General features: G+C 41.5%; 1 protein-coding gene across 9 annotated transcripts in view; it reads left to right on the plus strand.

The window, feature by feature from the left end:
- Positions 1 to 25,152, plus strand: part of NISCH (nischarin) — a 30,493-nt gene that overhangs the window by 1,605 nt on the left and 3,736 nt on the right. For 4 of the 9 annotated variants that reach the window (XM_052679296.1, XM_052679294.1, XM_052679293.1 and 1 more), the window contains exons 2-18: positions 3,327 to 3,410; positions 3,692 to 3,874; positions 7,753 to 7,801; positions 9,178 to 9,341; positions 10,599 to 10,694; positions 11,506 to 11,601; positions 12,114 to 12,266; positions 13,081 to 13,149; positions 13,553 to 13,738; positions 13,934 to 14,062; positions 15,307 to 15,420; positions 16,220 to 16,328; positions 20,007 to 20,128; positions 20,945 to 20,988; positions 21,468 to 22,781; positions 23,166 to 23,340; positions 24,467 to 24,620. In XM_052679296.1, coding sequence (XP_052535256.1) covers positions 3,327 to 3,410; positions 3,692 to 3,874; positions 7,753 to 7,801; positions 9,178 to 9,341; positions 10,599 to 10,694; positions 11,506 to 11,601; positions 12,114 to 12,266; positions 13,081 to 13,149; positions 13,553 to 13,738; positions 13,934 to 14,062; positions 15,307 to 15,420; positions 16,220 to 16,328; positions 20,007 to 20,128; positions 20,945 to 20,988; positions 21,468 to 22,781; positions 23,166 to 23,340; positions 24,467 to 24,620 — 3,241 coding nt within the window. Of the gene's footprint in view, positions 1 to 3,326; positions 3,411 to 3,691; positions 3,875 to 7,752; positions 7,802 to 9,177; positions 9,342 to 10,598; positions 10,695 to 11,505; positions 11,602 to 12,113; positions 12,267 to 13,080; positions 13,150 to 13,552; positions 13,739 to 13,933; positions 14,063 to 15,306; positions 15,421 to 16,219; positions 16,337 to 20,006; positions 20,129 to 20,944; positions 20,989 to 21,467; positions 22,782 to 23,165; positions 23,341 to 24,466; positions 24,621 to 25,152 lie in introns of those variants that run through there. The other 5 variants (XR_008205791.1, XM_052679297.1, XM_052679298.1 and 2 more) reach the window with 5 other exon arrangements.

Raw genomic sequence — 25,152 nt, forward strand, 5'->3', positions numbered from 1 at the left:
TTTGGTGCTGATGCTTGCTACTGTACTCTGTATTTCAGAGTTAATAATCTCACAGAAGGGGGCTTTGTTTTAATGGCATCTGGATGATGGCTTAGGTGTTAAAACCTGTAAAATATATGGGGAAGACCCACAGTTCTTCATAATCTTGTATTTTTCAAATGTGGTTCTTGCTGGAACTGTTAGGCAGGAAGGCAAGGTATGGATTAATACAGCAGAGAAGATATACACTTATTTACAGTGTTTCTGTTGGGTTAGAAAAGCGTGAGCACCTTCACTGAGTGTTTCCCCTGTGTATGCTAGTTGGAAATTGCCCTGAGTGAAGACTGGCAGATTGCTAGAAGGCCTCAAGGCTGCCAACGCTTCATTTGTTTCCTTCTGTGCATTTGTTTGGCCTAAAATCGTTTTCCTGCCTTTCTTGTCTTGAGCAGCTGTTTTTAATATAAGCTTTGATAATTCACAAGAGTCTGTGGCTTCCTCAGATGGGTGTAAACGAAGTGCCTGAGGAGGCAGGGAGGAGCAGATGCATCACTGCTCTGCAATGTGGGACCTGCTGGCTGCGGTTGCACCTGTGCCCTGGGCTGTGGATGTAGGCAGCTCTGACAGGTACTTGTTTTTCTCTCAGTGGTATCAAAGTTTGTGCAGTTGGAAGGAGGATACTGCAAAAAGGCAAGTTCTCTGTACAAAGCAAGGTGAACAGGTTCAGCTGTGCAGGCAAACACAGAAAGGAGTCTGAGATCACCAGTGTTTATTAGCAGCTGAATTAGAAGCTATACATCTTAATTTTACATAAGCATTTCACTTTATTAGATTGAGGAAGATAAAAGGTCTGCTGTAAGGGAGTGAGTACTGCCCAAGGAGGCTGTGGATGCCCCATCCCTGCAGGCATTCAAGGCCAGGCTGGATGTGGCTGTGGGCAGCCTGGGCTGCTGGTTGGTGACCTGCACACAGCAGGGGTTGGAACTGGATGAGCATCATGGTCCTTTGCAACCCAGGCCATTCTGTGATACTAATTGAGAACCTTGTTGTAATGGGTAAGAAAACAACGTAAAAATATAGCACTAGATATGGTAACAACAAGTAGAAAGACAAAATGCATTGTGAAGACACTGGGAGGCAGGCTTCCAGGCTGAGAACCTGTGGGTGGGAATGCTTTCATGTTTAGCTGGACAGTAATGCAGTTTGTCATAAATGCAGGTGGAGATTTCACATGGTAATGCCTGGGAGGAGGTGCAGCATGGTTTCATCTCCCCACGTGTGCCTGCCAGCAGGTGGCTGGGCTGGCTGGGAAGTCACCAATCTTGAACTGTTGGCCTATCAGTCCATCAATTAAATGAAAATGTCACTACATACTTGGCTTTCTTTAAAAGTCCTATTTTTTTTTTTTTTTGCTCTAGAATGAATTGAAACAAGGCTTTGGATCATACAAGTCTGTTTCATTGGTGTTGCTCAAGATAATGGCAGTTTGAAGATGAATGTGCAGTCTGTCTGAGGGCTGGGGCTGTATGGCTGGTTGCTGCAGTGTTTGCTACGTGGGGAGTGCTGTGAGGAGTTGGCTCATCCGAAATGTCTGCCTTAGAGATGTTTTCCTGACCAGACTGTCCGTTTGGCTCAGTGCTCTGTTTCTGGAAGTGCTCAAGGCTTGTCATTTTGGCAAAAGCCTTCATGGAACCTTTGTTGTATGTTTGCTTTGTATTCAGTGCAGAGAAGAAGCTTCTAGCTTTGTTGTCTCATGAGTCTGCAGTTGGGAGCTACAGGCTTTCAATATCTCATCTAAGGTTTTATTCATTGCACTTCCAGTATTTAGCTGTGCTGCTCGATCTGCCGTAGTTCAGCGCGCAGCATTAAAAAATAACTACTATTCTTCTGGCTTCTGTGCACAGTACTGCAGTTCTGAATTTAATCTGATGACTTCTTCGAGTCCCCGCCTTGCTTTTTCCTCAGGCACATGAGGAACTGCTGACACTGGGGTTATTCCTCTTTTGGTTTGTCATCAGCACAGTAAATAATCCTGACCGGCGGTTTCTCAACACAACCAGCCTGCAGATCATACACAGGCCTTAATTGAAACTAATTCTTGTAGGCATTCATCTGCACTTGCAGCACTCACCCAAACACTGACGTGTCCTCGTCTGTATGCACCGATCAGACATCTTGATTTGCTGCTCTGCAGGACGTGTTCAGCGAGGCCGTGCGTCAGATGCATCTCGTACCAATTATGTTTTCTGGAGCAGCTTCATCTCTAAAATGCAAGAGGCATTCTGTTTTATGTGTGACACTCTCCTGGTCTTGGCTAGCAGTGAGTGCTAACTGGCTGCCTTTTATGTAGCAAATTGAAAATTCACTCTGGTTTTCATTTCTTCAAGTGGAATTACTAGCTAAGTGTGCTTCAGTCTCAGGGTAGCAATGAATCACTTCTGTGTTGTCTGTAATGGGGAAACAAGTTATCATTTGTGCTAAATGCTTTCAAGATTTGATTAAGATACATTTTCTGAGGAGTGAAGTGAAGCTGGATGAGTTTACTGTGTTGCTTTCATGGAGATACACAACTAACTACTGATCCTTGTCTGTTTTCTAGTTGGTGCTTTCTTTTCTGCCTTTAAAGTTTCTTTGGGATTGCCTTACTTCTGGTTTGTCCAGAGGTGGACTGTGCACTCACTGCACAATCTGTGCTCAGCAGGGAGCATCACCTGCAATGAAAATAATCCTGTGTTCTGCTTTTGCTACATAGGATGTTTAAAATCTTTGTCTAAATAAGTGTTGGTTTGGAGAATTATTGTAAGTATTTGGGTGCAATTGTAGTGATCAGGAAGCTACGTTGTGTTTTACTGTAAAAGGAGTTGAACAGTTAATGCCCAAACAACTAGAGGATTCTCCTGGATTTCTGAAAAGCTCAGAACAGGATTCCTGCCTAACAGTGAAGTGGGAACAGGATGCCTGCCAGACTCCTGTGCCTACTCTGCAGCTTGGTAGATTGAAAAAGGGATGCTGCTAACTCAGACTTGTGGGTAGCTATGAATTCTGGCTTGGCTGCCAGAAACGTTAAGTTTAGAAATCTTGTTTGCTTTAGCTTTTGGATTGCAAGAATGACGAGGCTTTAAAAGAAGCAGCAGCTGAGGTGTTCTGTTTGAGGAGCAACCTTGTGCATGGCATTAGGTGTCCTACCTCAGCAAAATCACCTTAGAGTTTGGATTAGCTTTTAAGTTAACTGCAAGATTAGACTCAGGTTAGATTCTACGTGCTTTATGTGTAGCCTTATAGTGTACCTGTTGACTTTTCTTTAAAATGCTTTGCAAGTTCCTTTCCTTACTTTGTGTCCTTCGTTTCAGGTGTACATCATTCAGGTCAGTGTTGGCAGTCATCAGTGGACAGTCAAACATCGCTACAGTGATTTCCATGACCTCCATGAAAAGGTAGGGATCTTAAAACTGGGGCCTTAGTCTTTTACAAAAGCAGTTCTGTTGTATAGGACATCTTTTCTTCCCTCAGTAGCAGTGGAAATATCTACTAGATAGCACTGCACTAAATCCTTTTTGATTGAGTAATATTAACTGTGCATGTTACATTCCCCTTCTGAACTGTGAGAAATGAGCCTGAATAACTATAGCCTCAAACAGAAACTTGTGTCTGTGTTCAGTTGTTGCTTCCGTGTAACCACACATAGGAAGTAATAAGCCTGGTCTTTGTCTTTCAGCTCGTCTCAGAAAAGAAAATAGATAAAAACCTGCTACCTCCCAAGAAGATTATTGGAAAAAATTCCAAAAGTCTGGTGGAGAAGAGGCAAAAGGAATTAGAAGTCTATCTGCAAACTCTTCTAGTCAAGTTCCCTGTTACTGTTCCAAAAGTTCTGTCGCACTTCTTACACTTTCATTTTTATGTAAGTTTTGTTTTTAGTGTATAAGAATGTGGTCCTGAGTGTCCTTCCTTAGTTCTCCAACTTGAAGGGAATTTCATGCAGTCTTTTTCGGAATAACTGAAACTCTTTTTCAGCCTTTTGCATAATATAATGAATATAATGAAAGTTGTTGGCTTTTTTCTTTACACCAAAGCCTTTGGAGTAGGTACACTCTGCCCCCACTGCTAGTCACCATAGTAAGATCAGAAGTGGAATAGTTGGAAGCAGTGAATAAATCTGCAGCTGAACTGGCTGAAGTCAGCAGCGCTGGTTCTCAGAAGGAACCTTATGTAACTGATCCACTTCCTCCCTCTGCGTGGTAATGGGCAGAGCTGTGGTTCACACTGAAGCAGTTTCCAATAGACCAAATGAAGAAAAATAGCACTTCTGTAGGAGAGCATGCTAATGGAGAGGCCCCTGGAGGCATTGCTCCATCCAGCCTACAGTGTTACAGTAGGGAAGAAAGAAGCCATGGCTTTCACGTTCATATTGCAAATTGTTCGTTTGTCTCTTGTGCTTCGTTCACCTTTTTTGCAGTACTGCTTCAGATTGCAAGGGAGAGAGTGGACTTTTTATTGAGAGGAAAATGCACTGGAGAGAGCTGAGTGGAATGAAAGAGCAGTAATTGCTCTGGCGTGGTGGCTGAGATTGCCTTTTGTAGTTTCTTATGAAGGCTTCAAAAATGAGTCACAAATGGTTCATTAGGTATGTTGGTTCATTAGGTATGGTGATTAAGCCTCAGCAACAAAATGAGAAACTAAGTTGCATTACGTGAATATAAGCATCCTGGTTAGAGTTCAGACTTAAACTCAGCTGAAACTGTACGTTTAGTCCATAGCATTACTATTACCCTGCAGAGTTGATCAAAAAGCACTGAGAGTGTATGATGATTGAGTCCTCTAAATGAAGTAGAGGTATTAAATTGATTAAAAATGTGCATGATGGCATAGGAGCAGTTCTGATCAGGTGGAACAAGCTTCTTGAGGACTGAAGAGTTGCTTTTTTTATTCCTCTGGCTGCTCTTTCCTAAATGATATTCTGACGTTTCATTAATGTTTCAGTGCATCAGCTTCAACAAAGTTTCTTTTATGCAGGCTGAACCTCTTCGTATTCCTTGCCCTGTTTTTCAGCTGATTTTTTTTCTTTTGCTGTAGTGTTCATGTTTTTGCAAGACTTTCCCAAAGATCTGGCATTATTTGTGTATGAAAGCTGCTCTGTTTCTGTATTTTAGAAACAAAAGTGTTGCTTACTCTGCATATTGTTGGCTAATGTTGGGGGTGGAGATTGAAGTATAAACTCCAACTCAGTTGTTTTTGCTTGGAGCTTACAAATATTTACAGAAAAAAAGTTAGCTGTTCAGCAGTAAAGCTAAATATTTACCACAGCAATTCAACTGGAAAATAATATTCCTGTAGAACTCTGATCTTTTTAAGTATCTCTGTCAGATGACCTGCATGTGTTCTTGAGACGTTAATATCACTGCTCTTGCCTTGGTAGTTTGGGTAGAAAGGCTGCTACACTTCCTGTTCTTGTACTGTTTCCAGTAGGGATTGCTTAATTTTATTTCCCTGGTTAGCAGAACTATACAAAGTTGAAATAAGAGGCTTATCTTAAATAGATTTAAAACACTCTGAAGCCCATATGTATTGGAGGTGTGAAGGTTTGGGGACTGTCTTGGGCAGAGCGACCATGAAACTGCAGAATTCTCTATTCTTGGCGATGTCAGAAGGGTGACCAGCAAAACTGCTCTCTTGAACTTCCAGAGGGCAGACTTTGCCCTGTTCAGGACACTTGTTGTGGGGGTCCCTTGGGAGTCACTCCTTAAGGGGGGAGGGATCCAGGAAACCTGGATGCTCCTCAAGATGGAAATCTTAAAGGCTCAAGAACAGGCTGTCCCTGTGCCATAAGGCGAGCTGCAGGGGGAGAAGACTGGTGTGGATGAGCAGGGAATTATTGTTGAGACTTTGGAAGAAAAAGACAGTCTGTGTCCTCTGGAAGAAGGGACAGGCGACTTGGGGAGATTACAAGGAAGCTGCTAAGGTATGCAGGGAGGAAGTTAGGAAGGCAAAAGGCCAACTTGAACGCAGATTGGCCACTGCAGTAAAAGGGAATAAGAAATCCTTTTGCAAATATATCAACAGTAAGAGAAGAACCAAGGGGAATTTCTATCCTTTATTTGATGCAGCAGGGAATGTTGACCACTGAGAATAAGGAGAGGCTGAGGTCCTCAGCACCTTCTTTCATCTGCCTTTAATAGGCAAATCAGTTATCCTCAGGGCACTTTATGCCCTGATCTGGAAGTCTGGGATGCTTTGCAGAATACACTAAATGATCTTGCAGGTTGTTTCCAACCTTGTGATTCTATCATTGTAGGGAATGGTCAGGTACAAGTTGGCAAGGAGTCACAGTTGCATGTGGTAGCAATGCAGAACATCACATTGTGCCATCGATCAGAATGTCTGTGGAGATACAGGGGTGCTCGTTTTGTTGCTGCTTAATATTTTGTCATTTGAAGAGAATTGGTTTAACTTGCAGATATGAATTTTTGCATGAAAATAGAGTGCTCAAAAACTACTGGTCAGAAGCACCTGCAAACAATGGAGCTTCTGTGGGGTTGAAGCATGTAAGTAGTTGGAGCTGAGACAGAAGTCTCTTGTGAGTTTGACAGAGGAATAGAGTAGCTTTTTTTGTATGCTAGTCATCAAGCCATCCAATTTATAATCTTGTTTTAATTATGAACATATACAGATATCTGCTGTGTGTCTCAGGTGATGAAAGAGAATGTGAGCAGGCGACATGGGTGTAACTGGTTGGCTCAAAGAAGAGGTGGTAGTTTGGCATGCAGCTCTTTGTAGCTTGTTTCCTGTACAACAATGTGGAGGCTTTGTTCATCCTCTGTGAGTGGGGTGTCAGTTGTATTAAGAATGTGCTTTTCTAAAATGCTTACCTCATGAAATGAGCTGAAGTGTTTCAGATGCCTTGTGAATTTATTCTCTTTATGAATGGAGGATTTGTCAGTGAAGCAAAAACCCATCAGGTGCTCATTTCACGATCCATAGCATTTGTTTACACTGCAGCTATGTTAAAATGAGGTGTGTGTCTAGGGGAGTTTTCACCATCACAAATGGTTTCGTTTTATGCCTTGTGTGCCTTTGAGATAGAAGTGTTCAGAACAATTTGTGGGCTTGCAGAAAACAAGTGCACTGACCTTTGTGCACCTTCAAATTTAGAAGGCAGAAATTCCTGCATTGGGTTCAGTGTTTTGTTTTCCTCCGGGAGCCATCAGTGCCTGGAGTGGAAGCTGAGCAAGTCAGTCAGTCCTGAAAGGTAGAGAAGAAGGTGGAGGATGGGAAAGTGGTCTCTTGCTTTCTGCAGTGAGCTTAGAGTGTTGAAGTTCACAAGCTGAATTATTTTCTCTTCCTTGTAGGGTTGTTAATGGATTGGTGGTTTTTTGTTTACTGACACTCAAAATCTTACTTCCTGTGTTTTGTGGTTTTCATTTGTTTGGAGAATATTCTTACTTAGCTTCTTCATAGCTGAGATCTCTTTCAAGCTGGGTTGAGATGGTAATAAGTGCTATAGCTGCTGTTGTACTTTTAATACATGAGAATCTGATTAATTAAATGCAGTGCAATGCATTCCATCTTGGAAATCAAAAATATATGAAATAACCGATTTGGGATCATTTGTATGAAGAATTTTCAAGTTATAGACAAATCAGTAAGACACAGTCACAGTTCCATTGTATTATTTTCAATTGTGCACTGTAGCAAAAAGGGAAAGCAGCAACGGTGCACATTGGGAAATTGTAATTAGAAGTATATAAATAACATTTAATTACAGTGATTTATTCTTTGCAGGAGATCAATGGGATCACTGCTGCTTTGGCTGAAGATCTCTTTCACAAAGGTAAATAACTTGGAAGAATTAGCTGTGAATGATGTGACAGTTTTCCTCTATCTGCATGCATTCATGCACGTGTGGTGTTTAATTTCCAGACAAGTAGAGATCTGAGTTTTTGATATGTAAAGACTAAAAGGAGAAGCTGTGGTACTGCCAATTAGAAGCTTTCATTAGACTTTTCATCTGCTGTAGGAAAGTTTGGTGTGTATCAGTGAGTACTGAGACAGAGTGCAATAAATGCACTTTACATATCCAAATATTATTCCAGAATTTGGGAAATGGGAGACCTGGCAGTTAAATAAGGTACTGTAGCTGGCAGAGGAAAATGGGATGCACTTTCCTATACCTGCAATAGCTCTAGCTGTGCAGTTAACAGAGGAGGTTTGGAATGATTAAACCATGCTTGCTTTGTCTCTAAGGACGTGCTAGATAGATGTGGATGTTCCAGATGGCTGAGGCAGTAGGTGAAGCATGTTTCAGAGTGCTGTTCCAGATTTTCTGGCTCAAAATTAACTTCAGGTACAGCCATTCCAGAGGGTCCACTCAGCAAATGTTGGAACATTATGGCAATTGCTGAAGAAATCTGTCCTGTCTTTGTAGCCCATGCAGTCTCACTGCTGTATAGGGGTATATTCTCCCTTTTCTATGCAGGTGAACTCTTGGGCTTGCTCCCCCTGATGTTGAAGGGAATTGTATTTTTCAGCTTACCGTGAGAGATGGTGCTCACTGGTCTGAGTCAATCTGATGTCTCTAAAGGGAAGAGGGGTTCATTCCGTGTGTGTTCTGCTGTGCTCCATGTTAGCTCTTCAGCTGCCTCCAGAGAGGATGCTGTTTTCTACTGTTTAATGATAGTTCTGTAGGAATACAAGATCTTACAAATATCAGATGATGCCTTTATGCCCAGGGAGCTCCCATTGGTTTTAGTGTGGTGAAAGATCTGCTCTCAGAGAAACTGCTTGCTATAACTGAGCATTTAGGCAAAATTGCTAAAACTGCAAGAATTATTGTGTGGATAAACAAACACTGCTTTTTATGAATGGATTGAAGCTTTTTGGAAGAAAAGCTTGGTATCTCTTACAGTATGTGAACTTCAATTGTACTTCTGTGAAGGAGGGGAATATCAGCCATTAGTTGCACTAGGAGCTTCAGGCTTGTACTACAGATGCCTGTTTGAACAGCTGTATTCTGGTTTAAAACAAATTCTACTTAAACTGTTCAAAGTGACAAAAAAAGGAGCTGTTTTGTTATGTCAATCTCAAGCTTTTAAAGCATGAAAACAATTGTTTCCTCTCCAACCTGAGATTTTCCACATACCATTCATTCTTTATGATCACTGAAGTAGTGCAGCTCACTGCAGCAATGTTTAATGTCTTGTTTTTCAGGAGAGCAGTTATTAATGGCTGGAGAAGTCTTTACCATTAGACCACTGCAGTTATATGCTGTCACTCAACAGTTGCTACAGGGGAAGCCTACGTGTGCTAATGGAGATGCCAAAACAGACTTAGGTCATATTCTAGATTTCACTTGTAGGCTCAAGTATTTAAAGGTGAGCTATATGTGCACAAATACTGGAGATGTTGTTCCTATCAGCCTTTGGCTTGATTCTTAGCAAGCTTTTGGAGCTTAATTCAAATGTACAAGAGCTTTCACTGATTGTAAACCCCAACGATCATTTAGAATTCATGTTAAATACGCTTCTGCCAATTTGAAATACGTAATTCTCTAACAAGAATGCTCATTTGCTTGTGGTGTGCTCTTTTCAGCAGCTTTCTCTGTAGGCTCGTGCTTACAGAGTGTGGGTGCTGGTAGGACTGTGTGGATAAGTATTACTTTCTCAGCCCTGCATTCTTTGCTGTCGTTTGTTAGGTCACTGTATCTGTAGGAACACACACGTGTGTATATATGCTTACATGAATATCAATTCTGTCCTTTTTCTTTATTTCTGACAATCTGAAGGAAAAAACACAAGCCCTCACTTTCATAGTTGAAACTGACCTTGAAGCTGTAGCTAAAATGCCATGTCAGAATAAATGTAAGATAGCATCAGAACAGAGAGGTGTTTTTACTACTTGTTAAGTGCTATGGAAAGGATTTCCCTGAGTAACAAGCAGAGAAAGCTCCACTGGAAACCTAACAAGCTGCAATAGCAAAACCACACTTAGTACAGCTTTTCCTGTTGCTCTTCAGTTGCCTTTGCCATTCCTTGTTTGTACAGAACTCTCAGAACTGAGGATTCACTGGCTGGAGAACAGCACTGTTGTTAGAAAAGTTGCCATCTTCAGCATTTCTGCCCTGCGTGAACATTTGAGAGCTCTTTTGGAGCTTGTGTGGTTCAGATTAGACCAGAGAAAACCTTCAAGATTTCTCCCAAAACTGTGTGCACAGGATACATTAAGGAAACAGCCCTTTTTTTTTTGTGTTGCTAGTGTTCTCCAGGGGCCAAACTCCAATGGGCACATGGAAATTTTTAGATGCAGTTTTATCAGATGTGCATCAGTGAAGTGCTGTGTTTTCTCCAAACCTGTGTTGTCAGCACTCTGAACTTTTCCCTCTGTACTGGAAAGCAAGGCAGTTCTGCCTTAAAAGAAACAGGTGTTTCAAATAAGTTCCTTTCAGAGGATGTGGCTTTGCTGTGTTCAGCTCAGCATTGAAGCCTTGGTTTGTCTTCCCAATGGTGCCTTTTTTTCCCCATGCTCAGTGTGCTACAAAACACAAACACAAGGTGGCAGTTCTGAAATGTGTTGTGATGAGTTGTATCATCCTATGTGTATCTAAAGCTCTGTTGTTAAACATTGATAACCAGGTCACTGGAACAGGAGGACCTTTTGGAACCAGTAACATTCAGGAGCATCTCTTGCCATTTGATCTATCTATTTTTAAATCACTTCATCAAATAGAGGTATGACTGAGGTACTGCTTGCTCCTACAGGCCCTGAATCCAAGCTCTGCTGCATGTCTTAATACTGTATATATAATATACATACTATATAATAATATATAATACTATATAAATAATATATATAATATATATATAATATATAATACTGATAACTGTATCCTTAGACTTGGTGCTAGAAATTGAGAGTGCAATCTTTAGATGGAACTTTTCTTTAGAGACTAGTTTTATTAACACCTCTCGGAAATAAGGATGCCAAATTAGGGCTGCCTTGCACTGTGTGTTCAGAAAGGATGAGATTTCCAGTATATACCTAGATAGAGCTGCTTTTCATTGTCTTGAATATCTTACAGCTGTTGTGTAGTGTGATCTGTTAGTACACAGTGTTTTTTATTTGTATACCACCAAATGTGTGAAAATACCCTGTCATCCAATTTGTAAAAGTACAATTTGGGATATAGTGCCTCTTGCTCAGCAATGTTTAGAGTGTGTTCAGTGGTGTACTTTTACTGCAAATGAAGTTTCAGTTGTTCGGTGAATATTTTCTGGAATGTTTTCCTCTTCAAATCTTTCTAGAGAAAGAATAACCTATTTTATACCCTCTTATGGCATCTCATTTGTACTGCTATTTCTGGTCTGATTATCTCGTGGTTATTTGTTATCAGAAGGAGGTTTTAATGGAGTGCCATATCTACTTTTGAAATGGGTAACAGAGTGAAGAATCTGATATTGAGGCTTCTTGCTGCTGCTTCCATGTTTTTTCTTGTTCTAGCATTTATGGCTTTGTGCAAATTAAAGTTTTCTTCTAAAACAGATAAGTCATTGTGGAGGAAAGCTTATCAGAGGGCTGACTTCTTCGAAGCACACTCTGGCCACAATGAGTGTTCGATTTTCAGCAACATCAATGAAGGTAGGAGTGAGTTCCTCTTTCTGGTACACGTTTAAAGCACGTGCCAAGATAACATCTGCATTGTGGAAACATCCACTTGGAGAGCATGTAGTTTTGTGTTTCTTGCATGGACTGGTTCTACAACCATCTATCTTGGAAGGATTTTCTAATCTTTCTGTATCTCAACTTTTTGTAGCACGTGGAAGAATTGTGTACGTGTGTCCTTTAGAGGAATGTTAGTGATGTCTTTATTGGAATGTTCATGTAGAACTGAATGCTTAGCTCTTCTCTGTGCTTTGATGTGGTGAGGGATATATAGTTAGCATAACTTAGGCTGTTTCATATTCTCCAACTTGATTGGCTGCTAATATTGGTATTCCTGTAGATCTAAAAATTCCTGACCCAACCAGCTCCTTGTTAAGACCAACAGCTTTAGTCTACATAATTAAAGGTTAGAAGAGTTCCTTGGACTATTTTCAAAGTGAGTTGCTCTCATTGAAGACATAATGTTTTACTATGCTCATCTTACATAGGAAGTCCTGGTACCTGAGGCCTCAGAGTTTGATCAGTGGGAGCCAGAGGGTGCATCAGCAAGCTGTCCAGTGACAGCAGTTATTCCAACTTGGAGAAATTTAACAACTTTGGATATGAGTCACAATAACATCCCTCAAATTGATGATTCAGTGGTAAGAAATATCTTATGTTTAAAGTATGTCTGGTCTTCTGAGGCACATTTCAGTAGCAAGGATTTTGCATTTGCTTTGTATCTCTTTTCTCAGTTGCACTTTTTTTAAATGTTGGTTAGCTGCCCTTGTTAATACTTAGGGTAATTTTTTCTTTGACTACCTTCGTATTTTCTTTACTGTGGGAGAAAAGTTTGTCGTTCTGTGTGCAGTAAATAATGCTTTCATGAATGCTGACTTCTTGAAGCATGTTTTTTTTTCTTTTTAAAACAAAACTCCTTTTAGGTTTAACTTCAGAGTGTTATCAGGGCAGAAACTTCCTCTGTTTGAACTTGTGGCTTGGTGGTAGCCTTTTTGACATCCAAACAGTATGAAGAGCATGGAAACTGGAGTCAGTATTGTTGACAGTCTCTTAGTTTTATGTTTGATAATTCTGCTCTTAAGGAGAAAAAAAAAAAAACAAGACTGACTTTCATCACAAGAATTTGTCAAATGTGAACATAGGTTGTATTTTTAACTTTTTCTATTCCTGTGAAGAAGGAAATAATTACTTCTGTAAGCTGTAGATCATGTACTAGCAGTGCAGTTCTCTTGTTCACAATTTTTTGTGATACTGTTTTCTGTAAGAGCCATTTTCAATTCTTTTGCTGCACTGTCAAACTGCTTTTTTTTTTTTTTTTTGAGACAAATCCTGAGGAACTGTGCACAGGATGATGGTTTTCTTTACCTTTTCCTTACCATCAGCTAATACTGAAACAAACCTGGCCTGATTTATGAGCTAAAATGTTTCACCACAGGCATTTTTTTCCTCTTCTAGAAATTAATTCCAAAGATTGAATTCCTGGATTTGAGTCACAATGGAGTGTCACTAGTAGAAAACTTACAGGTAAGTGAAGCTTTTGAAGGTCGGTTTTTCTTTGCAGACTGCTTAGAGAACAAATATTTCCTTCAGAGTTGTGTTAAACAATTTTCCATAAGGAAATGAGCAAACCCAAGTTGCTTTTCCCTTGTAACATCCCAGTACCCTTACAGTGGATGTTTCTTACTTGCACTGTATGATTTAATTTCTTTGCCAGTACTGACATCTCTGTATTCATTGGAGCTGTTTCTCTGGGTCAGTATAAAAGCTTGTCAGTTAGGTCAGTTGAGGGAATTTCCATTTGACAGGCTTAAACCTATGTCCAGCATGAAAAATACTGTTGGACAAGAAGTGAGCGAGCTGTGATAGTGTTCCTGATGCTGTTGAATTTTAATGTGCTCTGTGTGATGGATGTTCTTGGCTTTTGTAGCATCTTTACAACCTTGTTCATCTGGACTTATCCTATAACAAACTTACATCACTGGAAGGTGTTCACACAAAACTGGGAAACATCAAAACTCTGAATTTAGCAGGAAATCAGCTGGAAAGTCTGTATGGTCTTAACAAACTTTACTCATTAGTCAACTTGGATCTCAGCAGCAACAAAATAGAACAGGTAACTTTGATTTTGATACAAAACTGAATTGTAGTTTGGAACACAAACATCCACTTTTAGTGGGGAAAACTACAAATAAATCCAACTGTAATTATTTTTTGCCTGCTATCATGTGTTGTAACTTGGGCAAGAAATGCTCCGTGAGCATGCTGATTTTCATTTATCTGACTTGTTAATTTATTTATAAACTTTCAGATTGATGAAGTTAAAAATATAGGAAGCCTCCCATGCTTAGAAAAGGTGGTCTTATCCAGCAATCCATTGAGCATCATCCCTGATTACCGGACCAAAGTACTTGCCCAGTTTGGAGACAGGGCCTCAGAGGTAAGCCACAGTGTACTTCTTTCTCTGAAGCTGGCACCTGAAGAAACTTTTCACAGAATCACAGGATGGCCAGGGTTGGAAGGGACCTCAAGGATCAGAAGCTCCAACCCCCTGCCACACGCAGGGCCACCAACCTCCACATTTAATACCAAACCAGGCTGCCCAGAGCCCCATCCAACCTGGCCTTGAACACCTCCAGGGATGGACGGGGCATCCACAGCCTCTCTGGGCAGCAATGCTTTTTTAAAATAAGTAAAGCAGCAGAAGAAAGAAATGGAGCTGTTGGAGCGGGTCCAGAGGAGGACCATGGAGATGATGGGATGGCTGGGGTGCTTCTCCTAGCTGGGGAACGTTCAGCCTGGAGAAGAGAAGGCTCTGGGGAGACCTGATTGCAGCTGTCCAGTGCTAATTAGGAGCTTATACAGAGGAGGGAGCCTGACTTTTGTATGTGGTCTGATAGTGATAAGAACAAGGAATGGTTTTAAAATAAAAGAGGAGACATAGCTAAGATGTTAGGTGGAAGTTCTTTATTCAGAGGCCTTGGCACCACTGTGCAGAGCTGGGGGTGCTCCATCCCTGGGGGTGCTCCATCCCTGGGGGTGCTCCATCCCTGGGGGTGCTCCATCCCTGGGGGTGCTCCATCCCTGGGGGTGTTCAAGGCCATGCTGAGTGGGGCTCTGGGTAGCCTGAGCTGGTGGGTAGCAACTAGCTCATGGCAGGGGGGGTTGGAACTAAATAATCATTGAGTTGTTAAGGTTGAAAAAGATCCCTAAGATCATCAAGTCCAGATGTCAGCCCATTAGTGGAATGCCTGCTAAACCATGTCTGTAAGTGTCACATCCCCTTAAAGTCTCCTCCAACTCAAGCCGTTGTGTGATTCTCTGAGTCTAAAATCCAATGGGATTTTAGTGTGAATTGGAAAAGGTCTTAAGAGAATGAAAGAATGCTGCTGTTATTCTACCACACTCCTCCCTCCTGGATCTGAGTGGAATTTTGTCTTCAGTGGATTAAAAACCATTATGTTGAAATGGCTGTGCTAAAAGGGTGCTGAAGAAGCTTAACCATTCGAGTTTACATTACATTCGTGTCAGCTTGGAGCAAGGTCAAATGTGATAATTTTTTTTTGCATCTAATGTTTACTAAGATGCACATAGTTTCTATTAGGCTGAGATATCTTTCTACTATTAAAACACTGTAGTACTGCTTTGGTTTTAGATATTTTGGATATTTTTGATCTTTTCCAGGTCTGTTTGGATAATGTTGTTACTACAGAGAAGGAACTCGACACTGTCGAAGTTCTAAAAGCTATACAAAAATCAAAGGAGGTGAAGTACAAACTGAGCAACTCTGATAAAAAGGTGAGTTTGAGCAGTGCTGAGAGGAGCAAATAAAATGTGCTGCTTAGCTTAGGACGTGTTTTAAACTTACAAAGACTTCTACAAATTAGGGCAGAGGGGAACACATTCAAGTTTCCTGCAGCTTTTGAGTTCTTGCTTTCTTTGCTTTGTGCTTTAATGCTGTTATGAACTTGTGATGTTGCCTCTTAGTTTTCATTGTAACTTCAGTCATTGTGACCTTTTTATGTTGATCTGGGAGAGAGGAGGTGGGAGGAAAAGATAGGATGGTTTAATAGTGCTTGCAGTGAATGTGCAGATGGCCATAAGTTGATTTTACACTCAGACAAGTAGAGATCTTGCAAAGGTGTAATTTCACTGCTTTTGCTGATGGGTACTAAATGACATTCTGATGTTCTTGTGGGTGCTTAGAGGTGGAAAAGAATCAAGAACCTGAATCTTGTTTACTTTCTCACACATTTGTGTGCTGTGTAGCTAGTCAATCTTGTTTGGGTGTTACAACAGAACATATTCTGTCCTTGCAGTGGAATTCCCATTTTTATTGCCTTATGGTTTGTAAAACTTGCTGTTGATTTCGTCAGGAAATAGTGTTGAAAAGTACTGTTCAAATGATTTCTTAGTGGAATTCTGCTAAGAACATGAATCACAAACTTCATTGGATGTGACAGAAGGTCACGAAAAAGCTGACACTGTCTTGCTAAAATTGGATAAGCTTGTGTAGACTTGTTTTAGTTCCAGTTCTAGTGTGTCCTGTGTAGTTGTTTCAGTTTTTTCTTTAATCACTGCATACTTTCTTTATTAGATCAGTGAGGACTTCAGGCTCACTGCTGCCAGTTCCAAATCAAACTGTTCTTCCCTTACTGTTCGTCCTTCCTCTCCCTCTCTGCCTCGTCCTGTCAGCTCCAGCCAAGGTAATCATGTATGTATCGTGCTGCTGGGCTGAGCCTCTTGGTTCTGCTTTTTTAAGCTGCATTGATATACATGAATATTATATGCATGGATATAGGGCTTACAATGAAGGAGAAAAGCTTGGTAGTGTTGGCTTAGAAGTTGGAAGTTGCGTGCAAGTCATTGAGGTTGACCTGTTTGCAGTGCTGTTCACCTGTACTGGAAGTTTGGGTTCTGGATGTTTTACCATATCATTATAAAGAAATCAGAGGAGGTCTTTCTTGCACTTCAGTCCTAGATTCTTAATGGAAAAACTGACACGTGTAGGCATGTTCTGAAATTGCTTATCTTAGCTGTGCTTGGTCTGCAAAATGACAGTTGAAGGAGCTTCCCCCCCCCCCAGAGGGCTGCATTTCATCAGTCAACTTAAGGGAAGACAGAAAAAGGAAAAAGTAGAAAAGGCTGTTGTGGGAGCAGCAGTGCAGGCTGAGCCTGTGATTTCAGCCCTTCTGTGGGGCTTCAGCACCTGCTCACATTACCTGAAAATGACTTCTGCTGTCTCTTTTGAAAAGAGATTCCTTTTGCATTGAACAGCTTGGTTGGGGGAGGGGTGTGGAGGAAATCACTTGCTTGACTTGTGCAGTCAGTAGAGCTTTCGTACTTCACTCCACAAATACTTTTCTTTTTTACAGCATTTGACTTAAGGACAAATAACTTAAAACAGGTGCAGGTTTAGTTGCTACTTCAGCAACTTTATTTGCCTCTGTAACTATTCTTGGTAATTTTTCATTTGCAGATAAAATGCTGGCAGTTCTTCAGAATTGTGTGTGGGAAGTACTTAAGGATAATGAGGAGTCAGTAGCAGTTGGGCAAGATCTCTGAAGGTCCTTTCCAACTGAACTATTCAGTGCTTGCTGTGATGTAGTAAGCAGTTAAGCCACAGGGATGAGACAGTTTCCCTGTGTAATGGCCTGCTGTTCTATGCAGGGCTCACATACACAAGCAACAGCTGTGATGGTCTCAGAATTACTGCTCAGTTGTCCTTTTCTGTGCCAGCTGATGTTTAAGAGCAGATGAGTGCACAGATGGGGAGGAACATCTTCCTCTTTCAAATTTTTCATACAAAAACTTGTATAGGATTTCCAGGTGTGTCTTTTTGGGATTATTTTTTTTTTTAACTACAGTCTTCTTCATGAGGCTCCTTTAGTAAAACCTTGGGGAAGGCTGCTGTAAGTGGTGGGAAAATAAATGAGGACTGGGGCAGGTCATTTTTCAATAGCACAGATTTACTATTTTCTACATATTTACCCAGCAAGAGGTGCTTTTGAAACTGTGACCTTGAGATCAGTTGAGAAATTCTGAAATGTGCTCAGCAATGAGTTTAACTGTTAGACCTTCAGTCATGAATGATAGAATTCATTTCCTGAAATGCTATTTCTATGAATTGTTTTCCCTGCAGTTTTTTTTAGACCCCTTCTGTTTCCATAAAATATAATTCAAATTAAATGTCACTGGCAAATGGCTTGTGGAAAAAGATGAAATATTAATATAGGAAATAGAAAACAAAAAAGCAATGTTCTGCTTTTCCTGTCAGTTTGAATTTCCTTCTTGCTAATGCAAAGCAATGCTTTGTTCAAGTAATAAACACGTTCTGCCTTTCTTCATACCACCTGCTGAACCTTGCCATCGATCCAGAAAGAGGCGTGCAGGACTTCTTATGCCTGGAAACACAAATCAACTCTAATTCTGCTGGTTTTATTTGCTCATTTGAGTTCTTGAGCTGGTTGGCTCAGTGGTAATACTGAAAAATGATTTTCCATGTTGCTTCAGTGTAGTACTGCAAAAAGTGTTCCTTTATATCCACTAATGATAAGCTTACTGATACTCAGCTCTGAACCCCTCCAAAAGGTTCTGAGTAGGGTGGTGCAGTAAGTTCTGAATGCCCTTGGAGTGTGGTTAACTTTCTGAAGGATTGACACAGATACTGATTCTCTTGAAGCTTTCAGAAATGTGAGGAAATGCTGAAAAGTTGATGAAAAAATGCTTTGCTGCAGTTGTTGCAAGCAGAGCAGTTGTCTGTGAAAAAGCTTGCCTCTGACAGAACTATTTCTATTACAACTAAGTCATGTTAAGAGCTCTTGCATCTGATCATAGAATCGGATAATACCTTGGTTTGGAGGGGACCTCAGAGATCAAGTTCCAGCTCCCTGCCACAGGCAGGGTTGCCAGCTGCTAGATCAGATACTAGACCAAGCTAACCAGGGCCCCATCCAACCTGGCTGTAAACATCTCCATGGTTTCAACATCTACAACCTCTCTGGGCTGCCTGTTCCAGCACCTCACCACTCTCATTAAAAACTTGTCCCTGACATCTAATCTACATCTCTTTTGCTTTTGTTTAAAACCATTCCCCCTTGTCCAGTCACTATCTACCCATGTATAAAGTTGATTTCCCTCGTGTATCTAAACTCCCCTTGAATACTGGAAGGCTGCCATGAGGTCTCCCTGCAGCCTTCTCTTCTCCAGGCTGAACAAGCCCAGCTCTCTCAGCCTGTCTTTATGGGAGAGGTGCTCCAGCCCTCTGAGCATCCTTGCGGCCTCCCCTGGACCCTCCCCAAAAGCTCCACATCTTTCCTGAGTTGGGGGCCCCAGACTTGCATGCAGTACTCCAGATGAGGTCTCACAAGTGCAGAGCAGAGGGGAACAATCACCTCTGTCACCCTGCTGGCCATCCCTCTTCTGATGAAAGCCAGGATAGCATTGGCCTTCTGAGCTGCAAGCACACAACACTGCTGGCTCATGTTCAGTTTCAACTAGGACTCCTAAGTCCTTCTCAGCAGGGCTGCTCTCAAGGAGTTTTCTCATAGTTTGTATGCATATCTGGGATTAGCTCAACCCAAGTGCAAGACTTTGCGTGTTGCTTTGCTGAATCTTAGGTTCACAAGGGCCCAACTTCAGAGAGACCTTGATCAGCTCAGGATGGCATCCATTCCTTCTGCTGTCTCAGCTGCACTGCTCAGTTTGGTGTCATCAGCAAACTTGCTGAGAGTGCATTTAATCCCATCATGTGTTGCTGATGAAGGTGTTAAAGAGTACCAGTACCAAGAGGAGCTCCCAGGGGAAACTGCTCATTACAGGCTTCCAGGATGTAGAGACATTGACCACAACCTACCTTCCAAGCAATTCATTGCCCACCAAGTAGTCCACCCTTCAAATTCATGTCTCTCCAAGTTGGAGACGAGGATGTGATGGGGAACTATGTGAAAGCCTTGCACAAGACCAGATAGAATCAGTTGCCTTCCTTGTCTTGCTCCATGACTGAACACCACCACGTTGGTCAGGCACAGCCCTCCCTTGGTGAAACCATGCTGGCTGTCTGGGATCACATGCTCATCTCTCATGTGCCTTAACATGTCTTCCAGGAGGATCTGTTCCATGATCTTCTCAGGCACAGATGTTGAGCTTTAAATTGTTAGCAGTCTTTAACACAACTTTGCACTTAAAGATGCTCCTGTGGTTCAGATAAGATTCTATTTTCTTCTGTCCTATTATGTGAAGACATCATTTAGCTTTAATAATTTATAGTTTATGATAAAGTATGATAATTGTGCAACTTTTATTCCACTTATTTGGCAGATAATGTTGTGCTTTAGTTTTGGTTTTACTGCAGTAGTTGTAAGAGCAATTTGTATTTGTTGTAGAAATAGTTTGTGAAGAAACAGTCCTAGCAAGCAGTTCACTGCAATGCAATGCATCGACTCCTACAGACCATACAGTTCCCCAGAGATGCTCTGAAATACCAGATTCAAGATGTAAAAATCAGGTAATTGCAATTCTTTATTTGATGGTATTTTAAGTCTTTTTGCAAGCTTTTCTGATAGTAGACTTCTTTTATCAAAGTAATCTGTAGCACAGCTATCTTGATTTCCCTTCAGGAAATGAGGCAGGGCAAGACCTTGGGGGAGTGTCCTCCTTTGCCACCACTGTGATTAGTCTTTGTCAAGTTCCTTTACCTTTTGCCTCACTTTGTGGTAGTTCAGTAGCTTTTAATTTGTAGTGTGCTGAAATAATACCTATGGGCTGCAGTTTGGATCTGTTCTAAAACCAGCAGCAGAGTCCGTTCTTTTTCTACTTTAAAAGAATGTCCAAATTAAATTAGAAAAGGTTGTGTTCTAGGATCCTCACAGCAGAGCTCAGCTGCCCACGACCGTGGCAATCAGGACTTCACAGTGAATTTGCTAGTTCTAAAAAGCTGGAGCCTAGCACAGAATCACAGAATGGCCTGTGTTGACAAGGAGCTCAGTGCTCATCCAGTTCCAGCCCCCTGCTGTGTGCAGGTCACCAACCAGCAGCCCAGGCTGCCCAGAGCCACATCCAGCCTGGCCTTGAATGCCTGCAGGGATGGGGCATCCACAGCCTCCTTGGCAACCTGTGCCAGTGCCTCACCACCCTCTGGGTGAAAAACTTCCTCCTAACATCCAACCTAAACCTTCCTGTCTCAGTTTAACACCTTTCCCCGTTGTCCTATCACCATCCACACTCATAAACAGTCGTACCATTAACTTTGCTTTTCGTGCCTGCTGCAGTCTGGCAGTCATAAGTAGTTGGTAGATTTCTGATGTTTCCTTCCTCTCCTCAGGCACCTGTCTCTCTATTGGAGTATGGAAGAGGTGGTAATATGTGGTAAGCTGTATATAAGTTCTGGTTTCAGTCCTCCTTAGCTTTGTGGTAACAATGCATTTTTAAAATGTGGCTTTCGTGGCAGAACTGTCTTTCACTGCATGCTGCATCTGTTTTTTGAACCAAAAGTGCTTACATGTGTTTCGTGGTTCTTAGCCTTTAAGCCCTGAAATGGATATGGGAGTTTGAAAAAACAGCAATAGCTGTATTGTAAACTGCTTTAACTTGTAGGATATACTTATTGGAGGTTGGAAATGGAGGATGAATGACAATTTTAGTCAAATTCTGTCTGTCAGATTGCACATTGCAAGCCTTTAATACCAGTGGCTGTATGCTTGACAAGGATGTTCTAAAGTATGTGCTGACTTGAGGTTTACTCTTGTTACTAAGAGCTCTGACAAGCAGCACCATCAACTGTAGATAGCCATAGCTGGTTTTAAGCTCATGTTTGTACTTACTGTGACGTATTGTCTCTTTTGAAGTTTGGATCATTCAGAGGAAGAATGCTGTACAGTGCCTGACCCCAGTAACACTGTCATCTTGCCTTTTAATTGCATGTCATACACTGCCACAAACCAGGATTTTACCCAGCACCTTTCTGCCTTGATAGCACAGACTGTGCAGAGGACACCCCCCTCCTTTATGGAGAATAAAGGAAGCCTTCCAGCCAGTTCCAGAACGGCAGACAAAGAAGATGGATATTTTGAAATGGGACTTCATGAAGGAGATCAGACTCTTGAGTTCAGTGCTTCACAGACTCAGTCAGCTGACAACGCAGCAGTGAAGAGCATCAGCATAGTCAAAATTCTCTGGAGTTTTTCTATTCATATTCATAAAGAAGTCAGGCAATTTGCTTCCTGTTTAGTTTTGACGGATGATTTTCTAGCTGTGTTTGAGATTCCTCCTCAGGAATTGAGGGGAAGCTGCCAGCATATCCCTTCTGCTTTGAAATTAATGCTGTGTTTTCCATATGCTGACCTAACAGAGTTTGGTTTCCTCATGCCAGAAATCTGTTTAGCGCTGAAGCTGAGAAACAGTGAGAACTGCTTGTTTGTTGTGTCAGACTCCCAGAATCTTCAAGACTTTTATTCCTGTTTGCACACTTGTCATTCTCAACACTGCACGCCAGTGTTACCCGTGTCCACAACATACTGTGGAAGTGCAAACCTCCAAGAGTTTCTTGGTCAGCTTATGGAATTGAATTGCATTTCGCCAGAGGATGTGGAGATAAAAGGCTGTTTTCCAACCTACCTTGTTTATGGGAATAAAACCAGCGTTCAGAAAACCTTGCATCAGCCAGAGTCAGCTGGCAGTAACAAAACGTGGTCAAAACATGATTTGTGTTCCGCACTTTATTCTTCAATGCATAAATCTCCTGACCCGTGTCCCTGTGTGCTCCATCCCTGCTGGCTGTTTCTAACACCACAGCATTTGTACATAATAAAGGTGGATTTCAGTGTACTGCCAAGTAAATTGATAGCCGCCGGAGACTTGAGAAGTGTTCTTAAACTGAACAGTGTTCCATTAGCATCAGTGGTGCTGCATCCAACCCGCGGGTCCATCCAGCAGAAAGGTTCATTTTTGGATGGGCACGTGCTGGAGCTGCTTGTTGGATACAGGTTTGTTACAGCAGTGTTTGTTCTACCTCATGAGAAATTCCACTTCTTAAGAGTCTACAGCCTTCTGAGGACACTTCTGAAGAACGTTAAGACTATTATCATCTTCAAAGCTTCAAACAAATCAGATGCTGCAAGAAATCACGCCTTGGAGTCAAACAGACATGGTCAGTCAGCAAGGTAACGCTTCCTGTGAAAGGTTTGTTGCACAGCCTCAAAGTGAATGTGGCCTAGCCACTGCTGGCAGTTGTCATTGTCATTGTTTTTGGCCTGGAGAGCTGATGAATTGTATTTTCATTCTGCTGGTCTTTGTGTGAATGGTTATCCTGGACTCGTTCTTGTCCAGGTACAGTTTCCTTATTGTTTTTCCTTATTTTCTTATGGAAGGAGGCTTCATATTTCATGTGCTTGCAGGCTGATGATGTGACAGAATAGACAGCAATGCTCAAGATGTTTCATTTTTATTAAGAATAGAAGTTGCCTGTTCATAGTTGTTAGATAGTGGAAGAGCTGTAGATTTGCTTAAATTTTGATCTTGTTTTCTGGATCTTGTCTGTCTCCTAGCTTTTACAAGCCTCATCTGACTCTGTCATCTTTATATCCATCTGAATTTCTGATTCAGAAGATTACAGAAGATAACCAGATTCCAGTTCACCTTCATGCTTCTGTGTCTCTGCAGTATGTGGCTGGGCTTAAAGGAAATGCCCTAGTTGAATTCTTCCATGGCAACATTGCAGAGGTATTGGCAACTAGCCTGGCTATGTGAAAATATGCTTATGACCTTTCAGTATTAGATATTTAAAAACTGACGTAACAAACTCAATTTAAGAAACAACAACACTGTTCTAATCAAATGTAGGTTATCCCAGACCAGAAAGTATTTTGATGAAACACTTGTGCAAATGGCTGTCACTGCTGCAGTAATTGTGCTGGCAGGCGTATTTGCCTTCAGGATGCGTGGTGCACAGCAGGAGGATCTCATGTCTGTTCCAATGTATGTCTTGAGAAGGTGATTGCTCCGAGAACGTTCCCATTTTTCTTTTAAAGTGATGAAATGGAAGAGTCACTGGAATGGAGTTATATTTTGACGCAGTGCCTGGCTAAATTGATGTCCTGACTGTGAGCATTATGTGAATACAAAACAGCTTTTTGTGTGGCTGTGGGCACTCCAGAAACAAGATCTGTAATTCAGAAATGAAGTGTAGAGCTTCTAACCTAAATTCATTAGCTGGCTGCAGTTGTTGACATTTGAAGTAGTAGAAGACTACATTCCTGCTGCAGACAGCAATAGAAAAGCTTATTAAGAAAGTCACTTTTTAATTAGCTGACTCCTTTCCCAGTCTCTTAAAGCAAGCAGTTTTTAAGTGTGCTTGTCTCTGCACCATGAGGATTTGATGAGGAAAAGTAATGGAGCTGGGTTACTATGGAAGCTGCACAGCTAGAAAAGGAGCTACAAGGATGAGCTGTGCTTCCATCCCTCTTAAGGATCTTTGTATCCAAGCACAGAGTAGCATGTGAAGGCTTGATAACCTTGAGGTGCAGGAAGCACTACTCATCTGTAGAATTACCTTCAGTGTCTCTTCTAGAAAGTCTCTTGTGCACTCGATGTTTTTCTTTTCTTTCTGCCCAGAAGTGGGGAATCATTAGACCACGGCAGAAACCATCTTCTCTCTAAAACAAAGGCATTTTCAGCAGATATCTATCATAGCTTTGGTTAGCAGATAAACTTCTGCTCTGATTGTAACATATTGTGCCATTTCAGATTTTGAAACGGGTTTCCTGGCCATCTCAACCTGCATGTGAGGCAATGAAGCTGTCTGAAAGATCAGTGTGAAGTTATTTGCTAAATACTGTTTACATCTTAGGTGGAGAATGAAGAGTTGAGGCACCTCATGTGGTCTTCAGTTCTGTTTTACAAAACTCCCAGTGTGGAAGTGATGGCTTGTGTGCTTCTCTCAACAAAGGCTATTTACTTCCTGTTGGATGATACTTTCAATCATGCTGATGAGCATCAGTCAGGTAAGGCAGCTGTTAGCTTTGATCCCCTGGTGAGATTACAGGCTTAATCTGCATCCACTCTCTGTATGGAGCTTACCAGACCTGGCTGATACTCCTGGCTGAGGACGAGTGGCACAGTCTGCCCTGTGCAAAGTGCTTGCATGAGGCTTTTATCTTTAAAAAAAAAAGTCAGCTTTGGGGTTTTGAGTCACAGCTCTTTCTCAAACCTTTTTGTGCCTTCGTGTCCAGGCTTCTTTCAGGTGTCACTTGATAGTCTTCAGCTGAGCAGTTAAGGAACCTGTCCCCAAGCAAAATGGCAAATGAAGGATAATGAGAATTACTGTATTGTAGTCATGGTAGTGGTTCCCAAGTGTTACTTGTACTGATAAGTGAGACCTGCTGATTTGAATTGCTGTGGTTCTTCAGGAAACGCCCTTTGCCAAGAGACTGGATGCTTGGAAATTAGCTGCTGTTCTGCCTTCCTTATTTACCTGTGATTTTTTTTTCCTGAAAATTACAATTACAGTCATGGAAAGAAGTGAAATTAATCTTT

Source organism: Tympanuchus pallidicinctus, unplaced genomic scaffold (assembly GCF_026119805.1).
Source record: "Tympanuchus pallidicinctus isolate F22 unplaced genomic scaffold, pur_lepc_1.0 scaffold17, whole genome shotgun sequence".
NCBI classification, from domain to species: domain Eukaryota; kingdom Metazoa; phylum Chordata; class Aves; order Galliformes; family Phasianidae; genus Tympanuchus; species Tympanuchus pallidicinctus.